Source organism: Hippocampus guttulatus, chromosome 7 (assembly GCF_054856545.1).
Source record: "Hippocampus guttulatus isolate MCC_2025c chromosome 7, RoL_Hgut_1.0, whole genome shotgun sequence".
Taxonomy (NCBI): Eukaryota; Metazoa; Chordata; class Actinopteri; order Syngnathiformes; family Syngnathidae; genus Hippocampus; species Hippocampus guttulatus.
In genome coordinates, this window is record NC_141267.1 from 14080078 (window position 1) to 14106298 (window position 26221).

General features: G+C 38.9%; 2 protein-coding genes across 4 annotated transcripts in view; one reads left to right on the forward strand and one right to left on the reverse strand.

The window, feature by feature from the left end:
• elavl4 (ELAV like neuron-specific RNA binding protein 4) overlaps positions 1-2009 on the reverse strand; it is an 88638-nt gene extending 86629 nt beyond the window's left edge. For all 3 annotated transcript variants that reach the window (XM_086115264.1, XM_086115262.1, XM_086115261.1), the window contains exon 1: positions 1636-2009. In XM_086115264.1, the coding sequence (XP_085971390.1) occupies positions 1636-1707 (72 nt within the window). In that variant the 5' untranslated portion in view covers positions 1708-2009. The remainder of the gene's footprint in view (positions 1-1635) is intronic.
• The window catches only part of agbl4 (AGBL carboxypeptidase 4), a 266670-nt gene continuing 241930 nt past the window's right edge, over positions 1482-26221 (forward strand). The window contains exons 1-3 of the mRNA XM_086115268.1: positions 1482-1611; positions 4741-4863; positions 19057-19181. Of these exons, the coding sequence (XP_085971394.1) occupies positions 1497-1611; positions 4741-4863; positions 19057-19181 (363 nt within the window). The 5' untranslated portion in view covers positions 1482-1496. The remainder of the gene's footprint in view (positions 1612-4740; positions 4864-19056; positions 19182-26221) is intronic.

Sequence of the window (26221 nt, forward strand, 5' to 3'; positions counted from 1 at the left end):
AACTTTTGCAAGGCACTGTGTGTCTTCTAATAACATAAGTAACACTAAGAATCATTAAAGCTACCTGGTGTAGACTGCTGTGTTATGCATACTCAAATACAGTACATGAAGTTCTCCAATATGAGTTTCAGCCACAATATCAGGCTACAGTCGGGATCTCAAGAGTCACCTTATCTGCTGCAGACAAGCCAGGATATTATGGTAAACTCAAGCACCCTAATGTCGTCCCGCTATTCGATAAGAGCAGAGAAACAAGAGAAACATGCAGCATATCTAATGTATTCTGCTCATGCTCCTTAATTCAATTTCAATCCCCCTCTTGTGAAATGAGTGACTGTGCCACCGTAGAGCCCTTTAATTGGCACGGTGTTAAAAACAATGACATAGCATAGAGGACGGTCATTCAATTCTCATGTTTTGGTTTTTTTAAATAGAATTTGTCACCGGCAGCTCCGTATTCTCATGCTGTCATCTGAGAAGTAATCAGTCTGACCTATCTGCTCAGTGGCTTGTTGATGCAGGTCATCAAATACATAAAAACACACACATACACACACACGCACACGCGCACACACACACACAGACAAACACACACACACACACACACACAAATATATCATTGCCCTGTCCGTGGTCCTATTCATTTGGTCCAGTTATACAAGCTGAAAATTAGCAACAGCGTGTGTGTGCCACTTTGCTGCGGGAGTTGTGTGCCTGCTCATTTGATGTACTTAATCAGGTGCAGCCTTTGTAATGGGAAAGGAATAGGACCGGACCTGATTGGCCTTGATGACATCTATGCGCCAATTGCCGAGAAAACCACCAGCTTTAATCAATCTGCAGGATGACTCAGAATCACCGTGTGTGACCTGCAGTGATTGACTTTCTTTGAAAATCCGATTAAAAATGCAGGTGTGGCTGCAATATGATAGAGGTGTGACCATTAGCATGAATGTAGAAGCAGTGTCTATTTTTTATGCAACTTCCCCTTTAGGCACAGAATTCACAATACACTAAAGTAAATTTCCAAAAAAACAGAGGCAAGCCCATCATCATTTCAGTAAAAATACGAATGGGATCTTTTTGTTTAGGTGGTTTGGAATGGTTGCCAGCCACCCATTCACACTCAATGACGGGCAATATAACGTGTTTAATTAATTAATATGTGGAATGCCCGGTTTCAAACCCTCAAGATGAGGACTTAAGAGGTGGCTATGGACTGACCCTACCATCTTGGTTGTGGTTTTAATCAATCTGAAAATATTGCACATTTCAGGTTTACTACATTTTAGTTAACTGTGGAATGCATGTAGTTATCATTCATTTTTTGATTGAATAAAATATAACGTTGCCTCGGTTTTCTGTTTTATTTTTTTGCCTTCATGGTCCTTCCTCCCTAGGCGTCTCAAACCAGCTGCAGAGCATTATTATCCTTAAGGGAAGTACTTTTCCAAACACGTCTCGCTTTGCAATGTGTGACAATTGACTGATATTTAATGGGAACCTCCCTCCCTTTGCCGACTGCTCCGTTGCCTTGGCAACAAAGGGAGCGCGTCTGTGCAAGAATGGAACGGAAGATGGAGGAGAACCCCGTGAAAGACGCCGAGACTGGTGCGTAAATATTAGCCTCCTTACCTCGCTCGCTCGTCGGTGCTGTTTCCCAAAGAGAAGGCCCGGCGGGCGACCACGCTCCGCTGGGCGTTTCATCGATCATCATGACGTGCCTTCACATTAGCGTGCTAAACCTTTTTTTTTTTTAGCTAGCAGGCGCACGGATGTAAACAAGAGTGATGTCACCTGCATGCTGAAAGCTAGCATTGCTGCAACCGTCTTTAGCCATGTTTAAGTCCTCAAAAACAAACAGCGGGTGCGGACTGGCATACGTTCTGCTTTGTAATAGGTATTCCATTCACCAAAGCAGGTGTGCTGGTCAATGGACAGCCCGAGCTAAGTTAGCTGATACCTTAATTAGCTCCGTATGTCAAGTGCTGTGTTTCTCGTCCGCTTCAGTGACCTCACGCTGCTGGAAAGGGAGAGAGTGTTGAAGACAACACGCGTTGACCTCTCACAGCTCCGATACATTAACAAACCTTTATTTATAATAAGTGCTGACGTATCAGTTCTCTTATTTGTGGATATTCTCACTTACATTGTGCTCTGAAATGTTAATGTAGGTTTAATACAGGGTGACCCAAAAAGATGCGTACCCATGAAAATTTCAATTGTGAGTTTGATTAAAAAGCTATTTATTTCAAATTACAACCACACATTATTCAGTTTATGGAAGACCATTCACCAGAGTTTCAGCTATTTCTGTCAATTTTTAGTCAATTTATGGCTTTCCCAAGATGTGTTCCAAATGTCCACCATTCCGTTGCAAGCAAACCTGTACTCGTCTGACAAAGTTGTCAACCCCTGTGGCTTTAGAACATAAGTTCACTACAGTCCCATGCTCTCTGAACTTTGTAACCCAACTAACAATCGTTGATTTTGGTGGAAAGTTGCGACAATGGAAACGTTTTCGAAACTGACTCTGTACACTCTGGTATGATTTTGTTGGAAAATAGATCTCCAGGGAGAATATCTTCTGCTGATTTGTCCAAGACATTTTTGGGGCAACTATAGCTAAAAACGATCATCCATAGGTTCACCTTTCACGTCCTGCAACAGAAAAGACATTCGTTAAAAAATGGATTTTTTATCGAATAAAATATGGGTACGCATCTTTTTGGGTCACCCTTGTATAATCACTGTTTGACACAATGCTGCTCGAAATGATGATTACACAAATATGTCGATTTGGTAGGCGTTGAGCAAACGTGTGTCACGCATTTATTGAAACGTATGCAACCGAGTTGCAAAGAACTTTCTGAAGAATATTTGATTTCCTTTGTAAAACGAATGTCACGAGTGTGTTCAGCTGCTAAATTAGCCAAAAGTTTTTACATTTTGTTCATAGAATGTCTGCATGATTTCTTTTTTAATAGGAGTTATTTGTTTTATGCTTTTATTTCATAGTACAATGAGACATTGAACTGCACGAACTTAAGTTTGAATAAACCATACAAAGTGGTGTGTTCTAAATCTTTTGACCAAGACTGTATTCAGTTAAACTTCAATAAGTACCAGTGGGTCCATACAAGACAATATAAAACCACATACAATACATTAAACTTGTAGAAGAGTGGTTTCTTCGGAAACATGACAATGGAGGTAGTTTTTGATTTTGTGATCCGTATTTGTTTGTCTGCCGTGTTAAAGGTAAACTGGTCTTGAAATGGAAAGACTAGTAGATTAATTTGTGTTTGTTCTAAATGTATTGTGTGTGTCTGTGTGTGTTAAACTAATCAGCTAATATCAGAAATGTAAATTTTCTAATTTGTTTAGACTTGCTTAGATGTGATGTCAGTATATCGAGAAACTTTGAATGCATTTGGAAAGACACCAAACAAAGATGAAACAGCCACCATACCTACACAATTCACACATCTCTTTCCATCAAACAGTTGCGAATAGTAGCGGGACTAAAACTGAGACGGCTTCACTTAATGATCCAAAATATTTGACAGCTTGGCTTACTTTCGCTAAAACAGCCTAACAATTGCCTCAGTGCTCAATAGCGTTGGGATGGTGGGAGTCACCTGCCTTTCAGGTAATCCAATAATCCTGCATTTATTATATGAATGTATGTTTAATATGATGCCATGGCAACTATTGAACAATATCCATAATAATATATTTTATAGATATGTTACCTATGGTTAGTGACATAAAATGTACACTGTAAAAAAGTGATACATATTTATGAAGCTGATCTTCAATGAAGTGTTTAGAATACGGTATGGACTGGCTATCTGTCTGGAGGAGTGTGATCAGCTCTGCTGATTCATCCAAGCCTCAGTCTCAATCTTTTACTTGAAATATTTTCAGTCTTCTAACCCTGGTTCGAAACTAACAGGTGCCGGTAATTGTGAAACAATATTTTGTCCCTCACTCAGAATTCAAGATATTTTTTAAAAGTTTTTTTTAAATTATTCAATGCTGCTTCTGTGTTACTGTCACCACAAACTCGAGTTGTATCTAGTGCACATGAATCTATACATCAAGTTTATTAAAAGTAGGTAACCCCAGACTACCAAAGAGTTTGCTGGCGCTGTGCCATCGAGGTACCTACAGGAGCAGCTGCAGAGCATTGTTGTATGCTACATTTAGTCCATTCATAGACCTAAGAAGGTGCCGCGGTATACTGTGGTGTGCAATATGGCTTCAACATCTGAGGAACACATATGGAGTTTCCTCTAGCGTGTTTGCCTGTGCATACAATTTCCTCCATTGTCAGTGAATGTCTTTGTCATCTGGCCAATCATCCGAAATACAGTGGCCAAGATATTTTACCTCATTACATGCATCAAGGACCTTGCTGCTCAAGCAAAACATGGGAAACACTGATTTCCAATCATGATGTTGCTTTTCTTGGCGTTGTATTGGATGTCATATCGGGTACCACGCTGAGAGCATATTGTAAGTCAGTCCTGTAACCCGGCTCTACTGTTTATATCGAACATTGAAATCCATTTTGATATACAATATTAATCAGGCAATCCTGCTTGTGATTTCACAATACAGTATACTTTAAATTAAAAATTAAGGCTTTAAGTTGTTATAATACTCTGCTTTTGATTTCTGAAATCTTTACACCCATTTACAACATATGTGTTTTCTTCTATAATGCATGTGTAGGTAACGAAGGTGGAGGCGAGGAGGCCTTGGTGGGCAATGTCAACAAACTGACAGTGAGCCCACCGGGGTATTCAGGATCTCCAAGAAAAGGACATCTGGTTTTTGACGCTTGCTTCGAGAGTGGTGAGTACTAGGATCCCGTATACTTGAATATTACTCGGTTAGCTTCTCATATATATGGTGCTGTTTGTTGTTGCTCACGAACTGACGCAGCTATGAAAGAATGTGACACTTCATAGTGAGTATGGCTGATATTTATGTGTGACTTAACTGCCACTTTGACCCACCTTTGACCGAATCATGTTTTGATACCAGTTTCATCAAAATCTGGTCAATGGACTGCTAACGTGGATGTCGAGCCACACCTCTTAATACGCTCTCCTCTTTTTATCAATCAAGTTAAGCGTGTATGAATAGTTTTGTAGTTTTTAACTTGTTTCTACTGTAGCTTTAGAAAATATGTGAGCCGTGATTGGTTGTTACCTGAGCCCTGAGCAACTGTGGTGTCCTTTTCATTTGACAGAAACTAGCAAAATGGCCGCTCCCTGTGATGACTAAAAACGGGTGGCTGCTTAAATCATATTCCACAAATGCAATAATAAAAAAATATATATTTTTAATTTTCTTTTTCATTTTAATTGTTTATTTGAAAGGGACAATGCACATTGATGAACACTGGTGCCACAGCTGCGTAATTGTGCCAAAGTTAGCATCCAGCTAAGTTACATTAGTAGTCCCTTGGCCAGTAACATAAAACATGCATAAACACAAGCAAGACATATTTCATTCATTCACGCTTTCACATGAAATCAAAATTCTAAGGTGCCTATGTGCGAGTATTACATTCTAAAGTGTGGCAGTTATTAATAATTACAGAATTTGGGGTTCATTTCCCCTTTAAACATTCATCATCAACATCAAAACATTGCAGCACACTGCGAGCCTGTTCCACATAATGCAGGTGAAACAATCATTACATGCTTATCTAATATATTTGACTGCAGTTGTCAAATGTTTGCCTCACTGAATTGGTTGCCTATTCAAACAAGAGCTGACAGTGAGGTCTTTATTTCATTAAAAAAAATATTCGCACATATTAGCACAATCCTATTTGCTCAACCTCCAGGTCCCATCCCACAAGCTCTTTTCATTAAATGTGTTGTACTTATGTGCTCTGACATTTCCTATTTGTAGAGTTGTCATATACACGTATACTACTTTTGCATTTATCATGCTTCCCTTAGCCAGGAGATAAAACAATTATATTGACTATCTGTAAGCAGTTCACTGATAGTTGCCAATGACATACTATATAGCCGATACAGTTATGGTAACTCAAACCCGATACATATATAATACATGTGCATGGAGAAATGATTTACATCAGCATTAGCATTGCTTTTATCTTCGCAACTTTTGCCCATTTCCAAAAAGGGCACGTTAAAGGAGCTTTTACATTGATTAATGGGCATCGAGCTCCCACATTGAGATCAGCTAACATACATAATGTCTACGGCTCCGGATGCATCTCCTGAATGATTTATTGAATTGATATTAATATCTCTCCGGTAAATGCATCGCTGAAGTTAGAATGGGGGAGGAGTTGATTTTTGTCTAGCTCGTATCAAATGAAAGGGGTCACTTATATTTTATTAAACTGATTTTGTCATTTTCTTTTCATGGCAGTCTTGATTTTAAAATAAGATGAAAAATGAGGGGGGGGGGGGGGTTGCTACCCCTCAAAATACAAAAAAAATCCTAAAAAATATATAGAAACATATACATATAAACACCAAACACTGGTAACAAAAACATAAACAGAGACAACATATCACAAATAAACATCACAAAGATAACATTATCGAATTAGAGAAAAACTACCGTATTTTTCGGAATATACGTCGCTGCGGATCATAAATCGCACCAGCCAAAAAATGCATAATTAAGAAGGAAAAAACATATATAAGTCGCACTGGAGTATAAATCGCATTTGATAAAATCCAACACCAAAAACATACATGTCATCTTGAAAGGCAATTTAAAATAAAAATAAAATAGAGAACAACAGGCTGAATAAGTCTACGGTATACTAACGTTACATGACTGACATGCCTGGTAATGTCAGTAACGACGTAACATATTAAGAGTTATTCAGATAACTCCAGCAAAAAGAACATGCTAACAAGTTTACCAAACTATCAGTTTCACTCCAAATCACTAAAACCAATGAAATCTTCATCCTCGGTGTCACTTTTAAACAACTCCCCCAACTCGGGAGGTAGTCTATGCGCCGCTTCCTCTTCTACGTCGCTTACGTCAGACTCATCGTCGATTTATCAACACAGGCCGAGAGCGCCCTCTTGTGGTTTAATGTTAAAATAGCGTGAAATGAGATAATCATGTGTTAATAATTTCACACATAAGTCACTCCAGAGTATTAGTCGCACCCCCGGCCAAACTGGAAAAAAAACTGTGACTTATAGTCCGGAAAATACGGTAGTTTGAGCAGGTGGAGTTTAAGGGGTGATTCAAAGTTATAAAGTAAAAAAAAAAATTTTTCTCACAAAATATATACACATCTACATATATATAGAATGGTCTGAATACGTGATCAGAAATGACATGGAGTCGTGATGTAGTGGTTAGCAGCTGATCCTCCTTTACACCAACATTCCAAAAACATGCCGTTGGGTTCAGTGAAGACTAAATTGACTGTTGGCGTAAGCGTGAGTGTGAATAGTGGTCTTTATGTGCTCCTCAATTGACTAGTGACCACTTTCTTCTTGCTACTGGCCCAGAGTCAGCTGGAATAAGCTCCAACTCCTGTGCAACACTTGTGAAAATAAGCAGTTGCTGAAAATCATGTTCATCACTTTATTATACGCTGTGTCTCTCTTGAAGTGGTCCGTGCATTCTTGGTCTTGACCGGCCTTCAGAATAAATCCATGTCTTCGCCATGTCCCGTCGAGTTAAAATATTGATGTACCGAATTCTCTGTGCATCAGTTTTTACATTTTTTTCTTCATTGATTTAAAACCGTGCCTTTTATTGCATGTGTTGAAAACATGTCCAATAATTCTCTTTTTCTCTCAAACTTATCGCAAATTTAGGATTACTTCTGCGACCACCAAGTGCATCATATGTTAATTTCATAATGTGCAGATCTCATTTAGAGTTGGTTTCACAAAATTACCTCCAATGTTTAGACACTTGTCATTTAAGCTGTTTGCCAAAGGTATGAAACCCAATTTACATTTAGACGAGGCTAAATTCACATTGTTGTCATCCATATGCTGATCAAGCCACTGATGGACGACTCATTTACATATTGTGGGTGTCTCAACCAACAGGTCATTTTGAAGGCATGAAATGCCTCTTTAGATAGCATAGCAAATATATGATAATCATAACTGCGGTCTTCAACTTGACAATAGTTTGTGCATATTTTTAGGCGCCCAACATACAAATGCAAATTCCTGGCCCAGATCAATATTTATATACGCCACTTAAGAAAATGCAAAGCGGCGAATAAATTCAGTTAATCAGCAACTATAACGTCTTGGTCTATTGTGACGCGTATGGCCATTGTGTCACGATGCAAAGATTCCTTAAAGTGATATGAAAACCTTCATTATTCTTCGAGCGAATGCCAAATGACATTCTTATCTTGACTTGTCACATTTGTTTCCCCGTGCGCTCAAACTGTGTACATTTTCGTCTAAGTCTCGAATTCTTTTTTGTGAATGCCTCCTCTCAATGTTGCTGACTAAAGGGCCATCTGTTTTAACAAAGGATGACACTGACAGAGCAGGGTTATTGTTTTCCTGCACCTCTGGATTGTGCAGATGTAATTAAACACTCGCTGATTAGTCTAACTGCCGCATGCTGTCAGTGACTTGTTTGGTCAAAGAAATTCCCCAGGGATGACAAATGTTTAGTGGGGCCCCATTGATTGGCACATCGCATAGACTCATCTGTTTTTACAATCGATTCGCTCAATAGAATCTAACTTATACGGCCGAATGGGGAACAGATATGCACACGCTAGGTTTTTTTTTTTCATGCTGCGCTTCAATAACGAATCCGGGCCTATTGAGACGCCGAAAATAGATTTACTTGTCCAAGTTGCAAAACCTGTATAATTGCATTCTTTGAATCACTCACTGAGAAAATTGTACTGAACACATTCTCACCCAAAACATAATGGATTCTCTCATAGCTCATGCTACATCCCTTCATCAGATTTTCGTGAAAATTAACCGAGCTGTTCTTAATTCTGATGACGATTGACAGAAGAATGGAGTAATTGTATGAACATTGTAAAGTTATTTCTTTTTTACAAAGCTTGGTTTTTGGAGTGTGGGTGGTTGTTACTGCCACGCACGCAGCATGGCGTGCATTAATATTTATAATATACGTGGCAATCATTTGTCACTCATGTACGGAAATCTCAGAACCCACACCAAGAGATAAAGAAGAGTGCATCCCTATTTTCCTTGCATCGGAATCTAAAACATTCATATCAAAATAAGTTCTTCTGTTGCAGCATCAACACGTCTCTTTTGGTTACACGACTGTTTAGTACTGTCATTGATCAAATGACACACTTAGTTTGACTCTGTTTTGGGATGAAATATTTCAATTGTTTTCTGTTCTAATCACAGAAACATAGAAAGACAAGTCAAGTTTATTTGTATCGACCTTCAAAAATAGTCTCAGAGGGCTGCGCAAATCTAAAGTTGGCAAATATTAGCGACATCCCCTCATCTAAACTTCACATTGAGAAGGGATCGCAGATGGGGGGGGGGGGGGGTCCCTCTTCCAGGATGACCATGCAGCAATGGATGCCAAGTGGGCAACATTTAATGCATCATGTGGTGCGGACAGTTTTGTTCCACCCTTTGATAAAGGAAGATTTAGTGAAAGAACTCGTCAGGTGTTTATCATTTCACAGATTGTGTGTAATTACAATAGAGGACAGTAAGTTGTTTTTACTGGTCCGGTTACACATGCACTGTAAATGATTGGCACGACCTTGATTGCGCCTTCTGTCCTCGGATGCAGTATTTTCTTAAAAATCAAATTAGAGGTACTAGATGGGGCCAACTAGGGAGAATAATTCACACAGATCATTTTCCTGTTGTATTACTGTCGGGTTTATTCTGACAGCTTTGACAAATATGATAAAAAAATACATTTTCTTAACTGCAAGTTCCCTCTTTAAGATTAACACGTAAAAAGAGTAAAATATTCAGTTTTAACTTGAGTGCTGTATGAAAAATTTATGCATCTGATTCCTGGCTCAGAATGCAGCGTAAGGAACTGATACTTTTTACCATTCGTAATTGTCACAGAAGTGTTAAAAAAAGGTTTTCCACACACAAAAACACCATCTTAACATTGTTTACCTCATGGTGATTGCGTTGAATGTAAATTTGCTTCTTTCATATTACTTCCAGTGTCTTCTTGTCACGTTGTTCTTCTCTTAACACCGATGATTGACAAGGCTGCTCCTTCTTTTGGAATCCGTTTCGCAAATGAGAATCCAAAAATCTACACATGCATACAGAGTTAATCCTTTGATGGTTGTTCGCATCTCTCGTGGAACACAGCACTGTGGGGTTCCGCCAGATTTCATGAGTCTCCGACTCTCGCCAGTGGTTGCATGATGCGCCAACATCGTCAATTATAGCCGGTCAAAAGTGTACAGAAGCTTTCATACAGGTGAAAAATCAAATTCCCGGGTTATAAGCGATTGAGACGGAGCCACCGACCATGTGCTGCCGAAGAAAATGCAATACACATTTTGTGTTTTCGAACAATACCGAACCGCGTTTATAATTTCATGTGTACACGTGGATGAAATAGCAAAGCTGGTGAGGATTAAGCGGCTCGGATAATGAATGGATGCATGAATATGCACCTGTAGCTCAGTGACCTTACGTTGCGCCGACTCTTGAGGGCTTTCCAAACAAAGATCCAATTCATCTGAATGTGAGGGCGTGCTCCTGACATGTGATGTATTGAGTGGCACTCTCGGTTGCTCTGTCTCCTTGGCGGCGGCAGGGAAGCTTCACTGCTCAAATGAGTACATTTCCTCTCCGCTCTTTGCTTTTTACAGTTTCTTCCTTCACTCTCTTCCTTTTTAAACCAGGGGAATTCTATAAAGACACATTTGAGATGAATTAGGCTTGTGGGCAAAACCATCACTTTTGAATGATGCTTGTTATTGGCCATTTGTTGCTCCTTAGTGTTAACACTGATCACAGTTTTTTTTGTTTGTTTGTTTGTTTGTTTGCTATCTACAGTATTTTTAGATCTGCCTTCAGGCATACAGTTTTGATTTATTTCCCTTATTGTTACTGACCATTATTTCTTATCATATCCGTTTGGCTGGGCATAGCTTACGTGCAAAAAGGAAGACTAATGCAATAATAGTGGCTTTTGCAACAGATGAAGTGAGAAATAGACGTTGAATGTCAACAAGATTAGTTTTACAGTCTTCAATCAATATAATGTTTTATTTATCAACCTAACTGTTTTGATTTGCAAAGACTATATCAGACTTGCAAGACAATTCAATTCATCAACATCAGGATTGCCATTTTTTTTTCATTTGAGCTCATGTAAATCATGAAAGATGCATTTTACTGTTTCACATGGGGTTTTAGGAAGGCAGGCTTGCTTTTACTTCTTTTTATCAGGCCGATGGCAGGAAAAACGGAATAAAAGCAAATTAAACAGTGCAATAATCCTTCCTAACATTCCGAACTGTTGTATTGTGCCATGTCTAATCATTGAGTAAACACATTGGCTCTGTGGCACTCAGAGACCTCATCTGCCAGAAAAGAGCACACGCAACCACAGTGTCATGTAAATTATTTGTTGATGACACTGCCTGGAGCAACACATAGTTGACCCAACCAGCACCTTATCTTTGCAAATGTTAGCGGTCAGTTTTAAATGGACATTACCAGTCATCAAATCAAATGTTTATTTGTGATCTATCCAGCTGTGATTTGTTGCTGGAAGAGTTGCAAAAAAGTTGATGGTGAAAATGCTCGGACACATGTCGCTTTAGTAATATTTACACGACACGAAGGCTGATTTTATTTGATTGTATTTGATTATTCCTTTTTTTTTTCTTCGCATTATGGACTTCCAACCATGACGGCCGAACTTCTTGTGGCTCTGACTGCCGAAGAATATCTAAATTGAAGTACTTAATTATGTCTCATAATCTTCTATATCCGTTGGTATAAAAAGGGATTAGTTTGTCATTGCTTGGATTTTCTTTTATAGTATATTTTAGCCAACAGTAAATTAATAATAAAACTAAAGTTTTGCTTGACTTTCTCAAAAGTGTTTACCCTTCTCAAGTTTTTGGATTGGTATCTGGCACCGCCATGATTTAAGTACTTAGTTCCGTACTTAAATAACACTAATTCAAAGTTCCACAATGAAATGTTTATTCTGAGTTGCTTCACTATACATTCGAATCTCTTTTCATCATACCCAGTTTACGTTTTCACTCCTGTGACGTTCACGTTACATATTCCCAATTTCAATGTTTTCAGAGATGAAGTACAGTTTTTTTCTTTCATGTCCAAAAAAATCTTTTTTTTTCTTCATACTGTATACACACATTTGTTATTGACATGTTTATACTGTATTGCTTGTTCATGTTTTTACATCTATAAACGTTCATACTGTATTATACATCGTATTTGGCGGCCATTTTATTGGAAACGAACTGCCGTTATAATGTACAGATTCGTTATGTCCCTTGAGGTACGTTGTAACGAGATTCAACTGTATTAAAATAACACAGGGATGGAAAATAATCTGGCCACATTTTTTGACACTTCATAAATCCCCTGTGTTTAAGTAAATAAATGTGGGAAAATGTTCTCCTAGCATAGTGCCTGCCTGATTGGAACTTGGTCAAGTCATTTATTACTCAACAATATTGTCAAGTCATTTATTACTCAACAATATTGTCCAGGTTGTGGTTGTGTCTTAAACCCTCTTTGATTATAAAATAATTTCTGAAACTCCAACTCACACTTGACGTACAGTGCTCACACAAGTGTGGACTGACTGCAAGCTACAACTACGCTGCTTACACACGAGTCGGGCTGTTCTGCTCAAGTCCTTTTATATGGCTTTTACCAAATGGTACACAATTCAAAAAGATGTCTGACCAATTTGGAATTCAAACAATGTAAGAGTGAGTTTACTATAAATCAATCAAATTATATACATTATGACCTGACAATAGATATGCTACGTACAGTCATATGTGTCTTATTTATTTTGAATGCTTGGTTCAATTAAAGGGAAAGAAAGTGAAGAAAACAAGGTATTCTAATATTTTTTTCCCTCATGACTGTATGATCTGGCCCCATCTTGAGCCTCTATTTGATATGCAAGAAACCAAGGCGCCCAAGGTAAATGATCAATCAGAGACAGGAAGCATGACTTGTGAGGAGTCGATCATTTGTCGCATACCCACGGGCATCCTCCTCCTCGACGCACCCCTGTGGCCTCGCACTGACAAATAATAACAAAAAAAACCCCACCATATTTGTAATGGAGTGTTAGTATAACACTAAAAATCACCGGTTTGCAGTTTTTTTTTTTTTTGTGAGGCCGTGGGTGCAACTTGCATTTGCTATAAATGCGATGCTAATGCAATGCTAACAATAAAACATGCTGCTTTCATAGAGAAATGTGTGTTTTGATCTTCAGCACCCCAACGAGAGCGACACAGACCCTCTTCAACATCCATACACACTAGTGCTGTGGTAAAGGCTCAACATTTGGGGGAATATAGTGACTGTACTTCAGATTGTTGTTATCACGACTAGATTCATTCATCTCATCTTTACACAACATGTGGCTAGTTTCTCTTTGCTCCCCCCAATCTGACCTACTGGTTATTGGCCTTTGATTTCTTGCGTCTCTTGTTTCTCTTGCCGCATCGGTTCCCAGTTTTCCTGAACTCATTACAGAGCAATCAGCTCCAGGCATTGAAGTGTGCACCCAGAGGGAGCAATAACTGTAAATAAACACTACTGCAGGCTCTCTGATAACATGTTAGCCAGATGATAACAGGTCTTCTAAGTAGGCCTGTTGACCTTCCTCTTACCTTGGGCTTGCCAAGCACTCCTCGGGTCCCTCCACTTTTATCTTAGCAGCTTCTTCTTAAACGACTAAGCAGGAGGAGAGGAAGTATGTGGTTGCTTCAAGATATAACAGAGGAAAGGAAAAATGAATATGGCGGAGGGATCTTGGAGTAAGACATGATAACTGGGGAGAGTCACCTTTGCGACGTGCCTGTCTTCAGTCCCTTAAGGTTCAACTTCATGAACTTGTCAAACGCTGGCATGAAACGAATTACTTGGCACAAACTTACAGCTAACCCACCATTTTAAGCTTGTGAAACAGATGAAAGTAAGGAGGGCAGTTTCTCCCCGTACGAATGCATGGCGTTTGACAGTCGCAGGGCCAGAGCTGTGGGGCTAAAGCACCGTCTGGATGAGATTGATAACACAATTAAGCCATTACCAATATGAGCGCATCACTATGACCCATTACTACATTGGCCACTTCAGATGGATCACACCAGTTTAGCTGTAGGGCCTTTTGGAAGGAAAAAAAAATACAATTATAAAAGGCTAGCTTGAAAATTGCGCTCTCTTCAGAATGTGAAGGCAGGCCTTTACATCATCAGATATGTGCGGGTTGCCTGCATATCTCACTGCTGTCCTCGGGCCCAGCTTTCTTCATCTATTTTGAAACGAGAAGCTCACTGGAGCATGGGTGGACTCATAGCAAAATGACTTTCATTCCTATTGTCCCATTTTATCATACACTCTTATCCTGTTTTTGAGGCAAACTGCATTGAGATTCTTCCAACATTTTTCCACATTTGCAAACACTCATATTACGTATGTGGCTTAAGGAGATGACATGTCAGAGTCTGTTTCACATAGAAATGACAGAGCATCTGTTTGCTTTTGCTCTTGTTGGCTGTACAATACCCAAATCAGGTTTTAATTGTTTTTTTTTGTTTTTTTTTATGCAACCCCAAATATACCGATAACTTAAATATCAATCACTCTGAACTGCATTGCAAATATATTTTTATTTGGCGTTCAACGAGTGTGTCACAGGAGCGTTTTCTCAAACTCCTTATAAAAATGCAGGGTGTGCACCTAGTCTCTTGTGCAAAGTCAGACAGGATATGATCCGCTTACCTTTGACCCTAATGAGTCTCACAATAGTTATTCGAAAAACATTGTCGATGAGCAACCCCAACCTGACCGGTACTTCAAATCTGTACTGTAATTGAGTAAACCTGTTAGATAGTTAGTTTGCAGAAACTTGGAAGGTGACCTCTTTAATCTCGCCTGCAGATGAAGTGATAAGGCATCAAGGGAGAAGGCAGGCTTTAAGAAATCATGAGGCGGGAGATTGATGTTGCCTCAGTGACAACTTGCCTTCAGACGAGCAGGCAAGAGAGAAAGAGACAGACGGAGGGGAAAAAAACTGCCGTTTAGCTGCAGGACTAAACTAAACCCTGACACTAAGGCTGCTGGCTGGAATCAATTCTGTCTTTATCAGCCCCCTTCGTCTGTGTCCAGGAGTCCTGCCCACACAGCAAAGGAGCTGAAGGCGGGAACGGATATTTTTTCCGATAATGAAATTGAACACAGCAAAAATGGGTTTAAAAAGGTGCCTGGCTACAGTCCCTCAGCAGTACAGCACTCTTTTAATCTCAGACCTGCTGTTTGGATGGGTGTGCTCTTGTTTTCGCCAGGTCCACTTAAGTGGAGATACATTGTTAGGCTACGGTATGCTGTTAACTCGTAATGCAAAAAAAAAAAAGTACACTCACTGTGTATTTTCTAGTCAACATGAAGCAGTTAATAGCCCACTTGTGGAATAAATTGTGTGCTAAAATAAAAGGTTCCGGACATGACAGGTCGAATGTCTAGTAAGGAAGTAACACTAACCACACAGTCCATTTCATTTGGAAACAACTGCCTATTACAACTGTAATGGCCGGCCGTGCGAGTGAGTTCCACCTCAGGCCTTGGGCATGCGGGACTGCTGCTGCTGCTGCTGCTGTGTGATGATCCATCTGCATGGCAGAAAGCATTCATCCATTGGATGGCTACAGGCTGCAGGCCGGCCCATTGTGTGGGCTGAGTACTGTGACTGCTCCCTCTTGTACCTCCGTAATGGGATTACATTAGCCAGGTTCTTCTGCTCCCTCTTCACATGAATTCTCACACACACACACACACACACACACACACACCATATGCATAGTTGCATGCTTGTTGCTCCTTGTGATAATGCCCTAATGACGTACCAGAGATTTGACTAAATATTCGTTGTGGACCATCACAATCAATTTATTGTGTTTTTAAACCCTGTTTTTATGTGATTGATGAATAATATTCTGAAATTATGTTTCTATTATACATTTTTCAGAGATTGTGGGGCGAGCTGGATAGTGAGAAAAAAAAAAGACAAAGGTTTTCATTGTTTTTCAGAGCGAGTTACTGTATAATTTAGAGCACTGCCAGGGCCAAGCTGCTCATTTGAACCAAATTAAATTTTGTACATTTCCTACTGTCCTCTCAAGGATAAAGACTTGTGTTTAACGCAGCCTGTCAAGACACGAATGAAGAAGATGATGAAGAGGAATGATACTGGTTCTCAAGGACCAGAAATTCTTTGTTCTGACCTCAGTTTTTCAGCACCCAAATTCATACTAACATTTTATTTTACTTTGCACCGAATGTTTTTCATCAGCAGCTAGATATGTTTTTTTTTGTTTTAATCCAAGTTAATGTGTATTACCCTGAAAGGGCAGCCGCACAAGCAGTTGGTGTTAGCTTGATACTAAATGACATGACATTGATTTAAATGGTCAGGCCACTAGCCCACCAAAGTGTTTGAATGTGGAGGTAGCCACCATAAAATTAAAACTGGGATCAATGATCTGTCATATCCTTGCTGCTTCATGGCCTCAACGTGTAATTCGGGCTTTGAGGCTGCAGCCATCTCTCATGTCAGGCCCTCCAGCTCTGGACTCAATAACCCAGCAGCGCATGGCTGCTGTCTATTGCTATCCTATACTCAAGTGTCCACAAGCAGAAACAGAGTGTTTGTGTGTAGTATGTAAGACCACCCCGGCAAATTAAATTGCACGGGGCATTGAGAGATGTAGGGCTTTTGATGGGCTCTTATTAGCAGTGCATTGAGGCAACTTAGAGAGAGTATGACTTTCTGACACATGCCTCATAGGATGCATTGAAACCTGGACCTCTGGATCTAGTACAAGCTGCACAAACGGGCTCCTCTGATAAATGGATCATTTTAAACATCATCTATTTTACAGTTGATTTAAATTTGTCTCAAATTTCTCAATCTGCTACGTTATACAATATGTCACCCTTAAAAGCTTGGGTATATTGATATTTTCCAGTGGTTTTAAGTTTTGAATGTTCTATAAATTCCCCTGTATATGTATGAAGTGCATTGAAGTTGAGTGAAGACCTGGCTGGACAGGATGTTACTTGGTGGCCATTATTGATATCCTCTTATTAATTGCACTTAGCCGTGTTTACTCTATGAATTGTGATGAACGATGGTTGATGAGATGGCAAAGGCACTGCAGCGGGGCACGGTTCATGTTATGACTTTAATTTCTTTAAATTGCTTGGGATCGGGTGGAATTGCCAAATAGGCCAAAAACCCATCCCCTGGCTTATTGTTGTAACCAGAGAATGAAAAACAAGTAGGAATGGAAAATAATATATAGTAGAACACCCAAAGTCCAAAGCATGTGTGAAACTCACTTTTTCTGTTGTCTACAACATACCGTTGAGACAGACAAAGCTTTCTTCTCGTCTGATTCAAGTCACATTCACGTTCATTGTGCTACGTCCTTTATACCCCTTCTGCCCTTCTCTCAATAGTGTATTGTTCCCATTTATTTTGTATATGCAGGCAGTACCTGACTGGAGAAAAGTTTTGGATGAATTAATGTATGAAGTGCAGTACATTAGTTTTATATGTCAGCATCCATGCCATACAGCTACTCCCTGATTAGTCAAAGATGCTGCGGAGAGGGTTGTTTTCCTGGCCTGTGCGCTGGGATAAGTTGCCAATCACTTACCATTAGTGCTAACGGTGGAAGATGTCAGGGGATGAGCTTCAAATGTTAAAAAGAACCAGCCCTTCCTTATTAGAATTTACAGTCTTGCTGATTTCCTGTTGTGGCTCTGACATAGCATCATATTCATAAAATATATTTGTTTTCATCGTACATTTATGAAGTAAGGGGTGCACTTCTGTCTGTGCCCTTGTATCATCAGAATGCGTGACGCAAGCGGACGAGTGGATTAAATCCGTCCTGTGGCAGCCGGCGTGAGATATTGTTTGACACTGTGGTACTTAGCCCATCTGGCTTTTATCACGTTCATGTGATCTGCTCATCAATGTGTGCTTAGACTACCTGCAAACCTCGTGACGGGGGACGATTTGTGAGCATATGTGGACGTGAGATCCAAAATCTATGTTGCCATTCTTGAAGCTTGTGGATGATCAACAACAATTCCTATACTCGGAGAAGTAAAGAGTACCACTTACCACCAGCAAAGCATAAAAAGCAACAAGGTTACCATACCACAGTGATGGCCCAATAAATGATCCCTAAGATTACAAGATATCAAAAATGCAATTTATTAATGGAAACACAAAGAGCACAAAGTAATGGAGACAACTCAGCACTGCTGCCTGTGCCACATGAGTATCTTCAGCACACATGTTCCATGTTGTATAGCCAGACTAGATATAAATCAGTGGACAGAGATGAAGCTTATCTTTAGAACGTCCATCATGTAGTCATCTACCACCCTGTCATCTTGTAGACAGCTATGAGAATTAGAAGTGTGGAAATAGTTCCCATTGGATTAATTATACTTCCACTCATCATCTGGCTTTTTTATGTGGTTATTATGTCATATGTCCGATATGGGTGGTTGAAGCCTTTTGTGTCACGTGGCTTTTCTCATGCTTAATTGCCCTCTGCGGGCATTGTTTTGGTGTGATCGACTTGTCGATCTACCTACAGTATTCTATTGTATATCTAATACTTGGAAACAAAATAAAGATGCCTTCCTCACAGATTTCACTGATCACGGGCTCTTTTTGGAACGTAACCCCCGCGATAAACGAAGGATTACTGTACAGAAGAAATGATCCCCGCTCATGTAAACTCTTATGCTTCTGCAGGGAACCTTGGCCGTGTTGACTATATCAGTGAATTTGAGTTTGACCTCTTCATCCGGCCCGACACCTGCAATCCCCGATTCCGCGTCTGGTTCAACTTCACCGTGGAAAATGTCCGAGAGACACAGGTCAGTGTTCTCTGTTTTGAAAGGCACTCAAGGGATTCGGTCAAACGGTAAATAGAGTACCGGTAATTCCAGACATTCTTCAGGAGAAAACATGTTTTTCTATAGTTGAATGAAATGTAATCAAATAAAACACCACAGTTAGAAAGTCTTATCAGTGTACCATGTTTGGTGCCATTTTTTATTCACACATAACATTTGAACTCCATATACATATTTAAGACTTTACTATTCAGATTCTGTCATTCTGAGAGTTTTGCAGGTGAACACACATATTTACCGGTAAGTACTTTGAAATGGCTGAATCAAATTAAAAACGGGCAATCTTGAATCAAGCTTATTCAGTTATTTTCGCGATGCAATATGGTTTGGGAGTCATCATTGGGAAGCACATCAGTAACAAAACAAATGCCACATAATTGAATGCAGCTTAATTTAAGATTAATCGTACAAACTGTCAAATTAAACTTTGCTCCCAACATCCATCAGTTGGTTGTGTACAAAAAAAGTGCCCCCTCCCTTACACCCCCCCGCCCCCCCTACTGAATTGAGGCAATCTTCTTTTTCGTGCATCAGTTCTTGTCACAGTCTCCCAGGGTGATTCTGCCAGTGGCAAACTGCGAGCTTTGCGATTGGTGGACAGAGGTGGTCACATGGCACAGAGATACACTGTATGCGATGACAGTTAACAAAGCTCGGGGAGGGGGCATGGTGGGGTGTGCTATTTAAATATGACTTTGTTGGATAAGAAGAAGGTAAAACTGGAAACATTGACAATAAATCCTTACTTTTGTGATATCATTTTTCACAGGTAATCTTGTCAGCCTTAGATAACAACAACCGAGACAATGCAAAGGAGCAGTGCAAGAACAAAGAGAGCAGTGAGTGAGTGAGGACGATGCAAGCGACAGAAAATCAAATAGATTGGGGTACAGAAAAAGGCAAAATTAGGATGAATCCTCAGCATACTGTTGCGCCTTGTCTTCCTGCGGAGTGTCCAACACGCCCTATCTGAGCCTAACAGGCCAATCAGCCCATCTCCCCGCAGTGCTGTAGTCAGCACTAATCACATTTTATGGCTTTGAGATGAATGGTAGGCCTCGACTTGGAGCTGAATCGATCCCAGGGCTAGATAGGCCAGCACCGGCAGCCCGCAGCTCGGGCCAACAGGATATTTGCTGCTGTGGCAAAAATGACAGAAAGTGTGTGGGAGAGACTGTCAGAAAGGGGCCAGGGAGGAGAGTACGCATACAGTAAAAGGTGTAATAATGTTCTTCGTTTTAGCGCATACAAATACATGAGACACAATCGCACATTCGATCGCCTGCTTACACATGATGAGAGAAGATGACAGCCACTGCCATCTGTTTCTGGAAACATACTGCACCCGTTTCATAGAATGTGCCTCTTATCTGTCCAATGTGAATTGAAGCTATTCCGTTTGACAGTGTTTTGTGTGATTTTTTTTTTTCTATGTACACAGCATATTGTGGCCCCAGTGTCCAAACTTCACAAACGATTCAGAAATCGTAACGGTTTGTGTGTTATGAGCGCAATCATACAAAGTAGGAAAATAGACAAAAGGGTATTAGAATGAGTATGTTAAACAGCAAAGTGCAGTGATGTGGAGAGATGCTGTTCTATGGAGATATCAGGTTGGTTACAGGGGAGAACCAGCCTGGTGGAGTGTTTCATCCAGCTAAGCCTTGCTAACTCTCAGCCTGAGCCAGGGGAATGGGGAACAGTAAAAGCCCGTGATATTGGAAGTGAGATGGCTATTTTGAAGGAATGTAAGCTGGTGAAACAGATTTGGTCTGCCTCAATCAGCTTAGAAGCTTTGTTGAAATTGGCTTCACCGTAGCGCCAGTTATGATGGATGGTTGGCTGGATGAATAACTCCTTTCTATGTCTTGTTTTTTTTTTTCTTCTTTTTTGCATTTCCCAAACAGCTTGCATACTTCAAAAATCTCATACCTGTTCTGGTTTAGTTGGTTGCAATCCTGGTGGAAAATACTCAACTGAAGGCTTCAATACAGTGACAAATAATTTCTAGGGCCAGTGGGCTGGTTTTAAGGCATCTTATTAAAGCTCTTATCCCTTTTCCGTTGCACGGTACCTACTCAGCTCCTCAACGTGACTCTATTTACCATTGATGCTTTTCCGTTTGCAAAACCAGGTATTATCAGGAAGCGTGAGCTGAGTTACTATTTCTTGCACTTGACACTGTCACGTTGCGGGGTGGACCCCAAAAAGCAGGCAGGAGGGAGGAGCAGGGTGTATTTGAAGAATTGTATTTAAAACAAAGAAAACTACATCCAAAACAAACAAAGTCCAAAGTATCAAACAAAAACCATGACTAAAGCTAAAACATAACAATGAACTAAACATGACAGAAACTAAGATCAAACAGCAACACACATGACAGTAGCAAGAGCAACAATGACCCGACACTGAGTGTTCGGGCTGGGAGTCCTTTTAAAGCCCTAATTAGTTATGACCAACAGGTGTGCAGCTGCCGGGGGAGCCCTACAGTGCCACCTGTTGGTCCCTAAACCGAATCATGACAGACACCATGTTGGTAATGTAGCTCAACCACTGTTATTTGCTCATTAGTCCAGCAGTTGCTGTTTTAGCACTTCATCGTCATATACATCCATCGTATTATCCTTTTGCTGACTTCAGTCAATTTTTGTGGCAATCAACAGACAGACTAGTACATATATTCCCGGGTTGTGCTGCAGATGTAGTCGAATATTGACTATAAGCCATTCGATCCCGAGAACAATTTGGACCCAGACAATAACTTCTTCAAGAACAAACAAAGTAACAAACTGATGAACAATTCAACACTAATATAAAATTGGAAAATGCCATTTCAGTAATACACTTAAACAGTAGAAGTCTCTATAAAAACTTCACAAAAATCAAAGAATACCTGACTAAATTCAATAAATTTAAAATAATTGCCATATCAGAAACTTGGCTTGATGAAGATAAAACAACTGAAATGGAAATAGAAGGTTATGAAATGTTTGCAACTAATAGGGAAAACAAAAAAGGAGGGGGGTTGCAATATATGTAGACAAAGCACTTAAATGCAGTAAAATCGAGAGATTGACAAACACAATAGAAAACCTAATGGAATGTCTAACCATTGAAATACATAATAAAAAGGCATCAAATATCATCATAAGTTGCATCTATAGGACACCAGGATCATGTATTGACACATTCAATAAAAAACTGACAGATATGCTCAGTTACTACAACGATAAGAAAACACGAATAATATGTGGTGACTTTAACATTGACTTATTAAACCCAAATGGACACAAAAAAACCCAACTGACTTCATAAATACTATGTAAAGCAACAGCTTTTTCCCAGTAATCCTGAAACCTAGCAGAATAACAGTTGACACGGCCACATTAATAGATAACATATTTATAAATAAGATTGATCATAAAATGGAAAGTGGACTTCTCATTAATGACATAAGTGACCACCTACCTGTCTTTGCAGTTTTTCATAATTATTTTGATAGAAAAGCTAAGTCAACAACTCACATAACAGAAATAAGACTAAGAACCCAACGCTCCATCGATGCCTTTAAGCAAGACCTAGAAAAACAAAACTGGACCGAGGTCTACTCAAACGAAGACCCAAATACAGCGTTTGAAGTATTTCAGTCTACCATAATCTCCTTATCTGATAAACATTTTCCATTAACTAAAGTCTCCAAAAAGTATAAAGACCCAAGTAAGCCATGGATAACGAAAGGCATAGAAAACCCATGTAAAAAGAAAAACAATTTATATAAATTGTTTTTCAAATTGAGAACTGAAGAAGCAGAAGAAAAATATAAGACCTATAAAAATAAACTAGTAAATATTATAAGAACCAGTAAAAGAGATCATTATCATGCACTATTAGAGCAGAATAAAAGTAACACACAAGAAATATGGAAAATACTTAACCAAGTAATCAGAAATAGTCCTAAAAAAATGGATTATCCAGAGTATTTTATCAAAGGCAAAAATACTATTTTGGAAAAAACTGCAGAAATAGTAACTGAATTTAATGAGTATTTTGTCAACATCGGCAGTAACCTAGCAAAACAAATTCCTAATCCAACAAACTTGTTTGAAATAGATAGATACGTAGAAAAAAACTCCTCCACGATGTTCCTTACTGCTGTAAAACAAGAAGTATCAAATATTATAAAAACTTTTAAAAATAAAAAGTCAACTGATTGCTTTAATATTGATATGACAATAATAAAGCAGATTATAGAATATGTAGTGCAACCTTTCACGCACATATGCAACCTGTCATTCAAAGCTGGTATCTTTCCATCAAAAATGAAAATTGCTAAAGTTATTCCAATCTATAAAAGTGGAGAAAGACATCTGTTTACAAATTATAGACCAATATCACTACTACCACAATTTTCAAAAATATTAGAAAAACTATTTTCTCGCAGACTTGATAGCTTTATACAAAAGCATGCACTGTTAAGTGAGAATCAATATGGCTTCAGGGAAAAATGGACCACCTCAATGGCAGTTATGGAGTTTGTGGAAGCAATAGCCACTAATATAGACAACAAAGAATTTACTGTTGGGGTTTTCCTAGATCTAAAAAAAGCTTTTGACACAATAGATCACAGTATATTATTGAAAAAACTAAAAAGATATGGCATTAGAGGTGTATCTTATAAATGGATAAAAAGTTATTTAGAAAACAGATATCAGTACGTGCAGCTCAACAATAAAAAAACGAATCAACTGAAAATCACTCATGGAGTTCCTCAGGGGTCAGTGCTTGGTCCAAAACTATTTATCTTATATATAAATGATATCTGCAAGGTCTCAAAACAATTTAAATGTGTCCTATTTGCTGATGATACAACTTTCTACTGTTCTGGAATAAATCTGAAACAGCTCCTGACAACTGTAGAAAACTAATTAAACAAATTAAAAAACTGGTTCGACAGAAATAAATTGTCACTTAACCTGAAAAAAATCGAAGTTAATTGTTTTTGGCACAAGACCAATCAAACACCAAGCTAAAATTATGGTAAACTCAATTGAGATAGAAAGAGCGTATGAAACCAAGTTTCTCGGATTAGTAATAGACTCAAAACTATGTTGGAAGCCACATATCGATAACGTAAAAAGAAAAATAGCCAAAACCATAGGGATCCTCTACAAGTGCTAAATAAGAGATCTTTGTACACATTATACTCTTCATTATTATTACCATATATGACCTACTGTGTGGAAATATGGGGAAATGCCTGCAAAACAAACACACTCCCTATTCTAAAACTACAAAAAAAAGCAATTTGAATTATTAATAGATCAAAATATACAGAACCCACAAATCCACTATTTATCAAATTAAATACAATGAAATTTTATGACCTAGTTGACTTTAAAATCGCCCAATTAATGTACAAAGCACACAATAACCTGCTCTGCCAAAACATTCTGAAGTTTTTCGAAATTCAAGAAAGCAGCTATGATTTAAGAGGTACCAACTTATTCAAAAAACTCAAAACAAGAACAAACATCAAGCAAAGAAGTGTATCTATCAAAGGTGTTAATCTGTGGAATAATTTCAAAACGGACCTGAAAATGAGTAAATCGCTTGCTGAGTTCAAAAACAAATTCAAAAAAATAGTACAAACAACCTACATCAATCAGAGTTAAAATGATAAATTCTAAACATTAAATATAATGATAAATCAGAACTAAGTTGATAAATAGAGAAAGGTATTGAAATATCCATTATGAATACAAGAGAAAATTGAAACAAGAGTGCCAGGGTGTGGATGTATATAAACCAAAAGTTGTAAAAATATCACAGTTAAGGGTAAAGTATGAGCCTTAATGGAGACTTCTTTCTTCTTACTTTTTTTCTTTTCTGATTGATATAAAAATGATTTATTAGATATAAACACATAACGGGGTAGGACTAGATAAGTTTTTTACTTCTTCCTACTCCCTTGAACATAATAACTGTGTTGAATGAAGACTGATTTCTTTCTTTTTACTATTTTATCTAACTTATTTTCTGTCAAATTATTACTATATATGTTTTATGTTTAATAAACAACAACAACAATGTACAGTAGACTAGAGCAGGCTTTCACAGCATGGACATTAGATTAGCATTAGCGTAGCCACACAGCTCAAACGGAGCGTGTCAGATTCACATGTATAGCTTTTTAATGGAGCACTTTCTCGTCATGTCGTACATGTACACGTCTCTCAAACATGCTATTTCAACATTTTAGGGCTGAAACGAGTGCTTGAGTAATTTGGGTGCCTCGGTTAAAAAATATGCTCAAGGCATTTTTTTCTTCACTTATTTTAATGTACACGGTCAGGAAGGAGTCAAGCGAAACGCAGCAACAAATGTTCATGCTATGCATGACAGTAACACATCCCAACGCGGTAAGAACTCCAAAATAAAATAAACTAAATAGTATATTTTTGTTATTTTGACTTCAAAATGGCGCCGCATGAGTGGCTGCCTTTCCAGCAGCTCCTATATTTTGTTGTTCTACTTCTGCTTTTCATAACTTTGCTGCTGTGAATCGGGAATTTCTCCATTGCGAGACGAATAAAGGTTTTCTTATCTTTTCTTATCTTATATGGACATCAGTGCCTTGGCGCGCTTTTATTTTGAAGTTGATATCGGTAGCGTTTCTTCTCAGGAATTTTCACGTCTCATCGAAATTGCATTTAAGAAACTTTCCGAATATATCACATGGTACACAGCGCCTGCTGACTTAGATCTTACAAAAGTTTATGTTGTGATTCCAAAGTGAGTGAACCTCAACAAGCAAGTTCCTGCTAGCAGGATTGCATTTCATCCTCTGCCCATGTTATGGCCAGAAAGCGGTGGATGAGTTGATATGACAGCCCATTGGGCAAGTTGATATGCCATTCCACTCTGCTGTAGGGGTGTGCTAAATGTCAGGCTCCGTGAAGGGTACGGCTGTGAGCTATTATCATTGGGGCCTTCAGGGAGCC